The 4901-nt window shown below is 33.7% G+C and overlaps 1 protein-coding gene across 1 annotated transcript; it reads right to left on the bottom strand.

The window, feature by feature from the left end:
• Positions 1–729: 729 nt before the first annotated feature.
• On the bottom strand, positions 730–3642 carry LOC149907180 (uncharacterized). Its single transcript, XM_090103668.1, has 4 exons — positions 3515–3642; positions 2062–2298; positions 1516–1651; positions 730–922 (listed from the first exon to the last, which is right to left on the bottom strand). Exons 1-4 carry the CDS (start codon positions 3604–3606, stop codon positions 761–763), a joined length of 627 nt encoding a protein of 208 aa, XP_089959794.1. The 5' UTR covers positions 3607–3642; the 3' UTR covers positions 730–760.
• Positions 3643–4901: the final 1259 nt, after the last annotated feature.

Below are 4901 nucleotides of genomic sequence, written 5' to 3'. Positions count from 1 at the left end.
GAAGGAAACCAATTGACCGTAAAGGCTTGACCGCGAGTAAAGTGACCCCTCGTCCCTTCACCTAAGCTTTTTGTAAGGGACTGCGTATCTCGACGATCTTTTACAATATAAGGGCAATTGACATGAGGTCACTTGATGGGCTAACCGTGTTCTGGAATATTCTGGTGTTTGTTTGACATTGTAATACAGAAATACAAAAGTCTTCTAGTCTTCAAAAAATCAGCATTCACTCTGCTCTATCTAAAAGTACGGATCGGATTCAATAGTTAATTTCATAATTTTATAAATAACTAGCTTTCCGCCCGCGGCTTCGCCCGCGTTTTCAGAGAAAAACCCGTTCCCGTAGGATTTCCGGGATAAAACCTATCCTATGTCCTTTCTCGGGTATCAAAATATATCTATACCAAATTTCATGCAAATTGGTTCAGTAGTTCAGGCGTGATTGAGTAACAGACAGACAGACAGAGTTACTTTCGCATTTATAATATTAGTATGGATTTGATGTAGGTACATGTTAAAATATTTATTTATCTATTTTAATACAGGCTATCTTTTATCCTACTACTAATTCCTTATAAGATCCAATAGCAATATTTTTTCATCATCTACTTAATATACAAAAATCTTCATAATTTACATGATGTTATGCATCACTACCTATTATTGATATTCAATAGGAAAATAAAACTCCAACGAACACTGAAAAAATATATTCACCAAAAAACCCGTACAATTTAAGGTCACACCACAAAACTGCACATCACACTATAGTGACTTTAACAACGGTTTGTAACACCAAAAGTATTGTAACAAAGAATAGTACAGAAGTGGGCAGAGTTTTGGCAGCTTTGCTCTCTTGTGTCAGCGCACGCGGCGCGATCACGGTGGGCATCGCGAACGCTTGGTTGTTGCATCTGTTTAACTGAAAACGATACTTTGTTTTAATTTTAAGATAAGGTAAAAGACTTTAAAGTGAAATTACAATAGAGTGCTGGATATTTAAGTAGGAACACTGGAAAATATGACTCAACTTAGGTCTTCGCTGATATTATAAGAATAAGAAGATTAGGTACTCTTTAGACAATTCCCAGTATTTAGGTACTTGTAACGCTAGTTTAATCAAACTGAGAAACGCTAAGAAATCCAATTCATTGATATTATCATATTGCATTCATCTTTTCGCACACACGTGTAACATGAATCAGCTTTCAACATTAAGCATCACAATACATATACATATTACATAGTCCATTAGCTGAAGCTAGGTCCTGGGCTGCTCTAGGTCAATATCACTAGCTGTGCTCTGCGGTTTTACCCGCAGTGCTCCTCTCCTGTTGGTCTTAGCGAGATGATATATAGCCTATAGCCTTCCTCGATGAATGGGCTATCTAACACCGAAATAATTTTTCAAATCGGACCAGTAGTTCCCGAGATTAGAGATGAGCGCGTTCAAACAAAAAAAAACTCTTCAGCTTTATAATATTAGTATAGATATCCTAAAATATAACCTCTTACCTCACAACAAGTGGTGTCCGGCGACCCAACGCAGCCAGACCGACAACCGCGCGTCACCGACTCGTATGTGCTGCCCTTCGACGTCACCGCTGTCACGCATTTGTCCTCTACACTGTGGCATGTCATTGTGTGCACTCTGCAGAAAATATAAAGATGTAATAACGTAATATGAAACAAATTTATTATATTGTGATAAAACCGTGAAAGTTGACATCAGCAGCATTCACAAGTTATTTATTTAAACATCGGACTTTAATAAGAGAATTTCAACCATACTGTTTTTATTGCTTTTGACTCGATTTTGGAAATCTGAATAAGCACCAAGATAACAGAACATTCCTCTGTACCAACTTTTCTATATGCCTTCGAGCTTAATTTTTTACGTTAAAGCTTACAAATCACGTTAAAAAGTGTGTATTGTTGTGTATGTGCTTTAATTCTCATTCCTATGATAATAATCTAACTTCTCTTTTATTCAGTTTTTTCATAAGATTTCCCATCTCATATACCTACCTATGTAACATATTCTTTTAAATCCCACCTCACCTATACTTAGTAGGATCCAAGCATGCCCTTAACGGCGTCTCCGGCTTGAACGCGCACACGTAACATTCGAGCGGTCGTCGCTTCGTGGTCCTCGTGACTGGCGCGGTCCTGGTCGTCTGCAACATCACTGGCGGCGCTCGACGACCAGGGACCTCCTTCTCGACCGCCTCCACCTCCTCGTCGTCGTCGTCGTCGCTGTCGTCGTCGTCTTCCTCGTCGCTCCGGCTGAAGAGCTTCCTGTTTTAGAATAGTTGGCAACGGTATTTGGTCTGATGAGACTTGTAAAATGGAGAAATTAAAATGTTTTTGTTTTTACTAAAGTTATTAAATTTTATAATTTTACTCAATTGGGTATTTATTTCAATTAGGCAAGGTACAAATAATATTCACAGGTTGACAAATCAATATAGGTATTAGAATTAGATAAAAATAATTATGATCGATCGATAGGTAGATACGTATTAAAAGTTTCTGTTTAGTAGCTTAAGCACCCTCATTAATTGTAAAGCCGCGTATCTATTTTAAATGGTTAAACAGTCATAGACATTGGGTACTTATTTAAGTAATTTTTATGATCTTAATTGTTTATCCACGAAAAATAAGTAGTTTCATAAATGTAAAACATATAACAATAAATATTGTGGGATCATATTAAAGTACAGAAAGTATGTTCATACTCAAAATAAGCGCAACAAAAAGCTTTCAAAGGTTTCCATTTTAGATAAACGGTCTTTAGAAGTATTGATAAAGACTTAAATAAAACCTTCGATAAAGATTATTTCATGTTCATAGTAATACAATGAAGAAGACAAATAGATACATCTTTTTGACATACCTACTACCTTCCTCGAAATATAATATGAATTCCAATATCTAAACGATTTACAATTTCTTCTGTGAATTTTTAATAAAAAGGATATTAAGTATGGATACCTTAGATGAGGTTTGAAAGAAAAATGAAAATATTTTTACAACTACCTAATAAACGAGATGGGAAAATTATTGCAGCATTATTTCTTCTTTGTTATAAGTTTAAAATGATAATATTATTCATATTAAGGTAGTAGGTACCCAATTAACAAGATACGCTAAGTATCAACAAAAAATTAAGAAGAACTCCGTACTCTTCTCAGAATTATTTTTCATAATACATATTATATTAACATAGAAAAAATTCTAAAGAAGAACATATTAAACTGTACCTCCCGGTGGTTCAAATTCACAGACAAATGCGACCCTCGACTACATCTTTGGAGATGAAACATACGTTAGGCAAATCTAGATTATAATAAGAATACAACGTTACTTTATACAAAGCGTTGTACTACCTAATAATTAGGTACTAGGTGTATGTATCATTTAAAGATGTGAAAGGAACCGTCTCGAATTAAAAAATAAGACTCAATGCGTATTAATTTAAGACTAGGTATAATAAAACAAAGAGGATACTCACTCCTCATCCTCTTCATCTTCAGACCGTGACGTGACCCTCCCCGGCAGGACCAGCAGCATCGCCAGTACAAAGCACGTCCTCCAACGAACCATATCATACAATTTGTATACCAACTATTTTAATACTCGCTATTACACGTTAATTTTGTCATTTTAAAACCAAATATTGCTAAATTATCAACATCGAAAAATTACGCGTGACGGCGGACTTCAAGCGTTTTTCATTTTTGGAATTTTTTCCTTTGTTTTCTTCATGTCCGCTGTCAGTTTTTTCAATAAATACTCTATCAGATGGTATTCACTATATATCGCATAATATAGGCTTAATTTAAAGTTATTTAAAAAATAGTAAAAATTATTTTATCAGAAATTAAAAAACCGTTCTCTCCAGCGACTCCTTTTGAAAAGCTATAGGAGTAGTCACCTAAAGCCATCTCGTAGAACATACTGGAAGTAGCTACTCGCAGATAGATGTCGCTTTTACTAATTTATCATTTATTATGAAAGAGGCTTATTTAACTTTACGAATGAATAGCAACTTGAAAAAGTTCTTAATCTGAATAAAAAATTGGTAATTAATAAAACTTCAAGAATAAAATCCGCATCTACTTGTAAAACCTCCTATATGGCTGAACTAAATAGAATGCTTATTAGTATTCTGTGGTATTCTATATGCTAACGGATTCTTATACCTAATTTCTTATTGGTACCTATCTATTTATTCATTTATTTCAAATGCTCTTTTATCACAATATTAAGTACCTAATTAATAATATTTTCTACAGACTATAGTAGCTAAAGTGCAAAAGATAGGTGTATCTGAGCTTTAAGAACCTATTTAAACTTAATAAATTGTGAAATAAATTTTATTTGTTCAATATTACCTATTTTAATAAAACAGTGCCTTATCAGAGAAATAGTTTAGATACTTAGCATTATAAAAGACTGAAAAAAGTTATTTTTAGCCGGCTCCATACATACCATACGTGGAAGTTATTTCTATGTATTATGACGATTCTAAAGCGCATCTAAAAGAACTAAAGGTGAATAGTGGAATGTTTGTGTTTGAATTCGAAAAGCCTTACAAATATATAGTTTAACATATCATAAATTTAAACATATTGTGCATACTAACGAGTCGTTTTTTTCTTTACAATGGGGAACCTAATGTACCTACCTACTGAACATATATTTTGTTGTTCTTTTATACTTTAAATATTAATAGAGTAATATAAATTTAGCTTCACATTTTATAATAGATATAAGAAATTATTTAATCAATTATTATTAACTAGCAGTCCGCCCCGGCTTCGCCCGTGGTACATATTTACGTTTTCTCTACATAAAAACCATCCTCGTACTTCAAGGAATATAATAAAAAAAGAATT

This window comes from Colias eurytheme, chromosome 7, assembly GCF_061535395.1.
Source record: "Colias eurytheme isolate Ceu_HAF_F1 chromosome 7, ilColEury1 Martin Lab GWU primary, whole genome shotgun sequence".
Taxonomy (NCBI): domain Eukaryota; kingdom Metazoa; phylum Arthropoda; class Insecta; order Lepidoptera; family Pieridae; genus Colias; species Colias eurytheme.
This window is presented reverse-complemented; position numbering and strand designations above follow the sequence as displayed.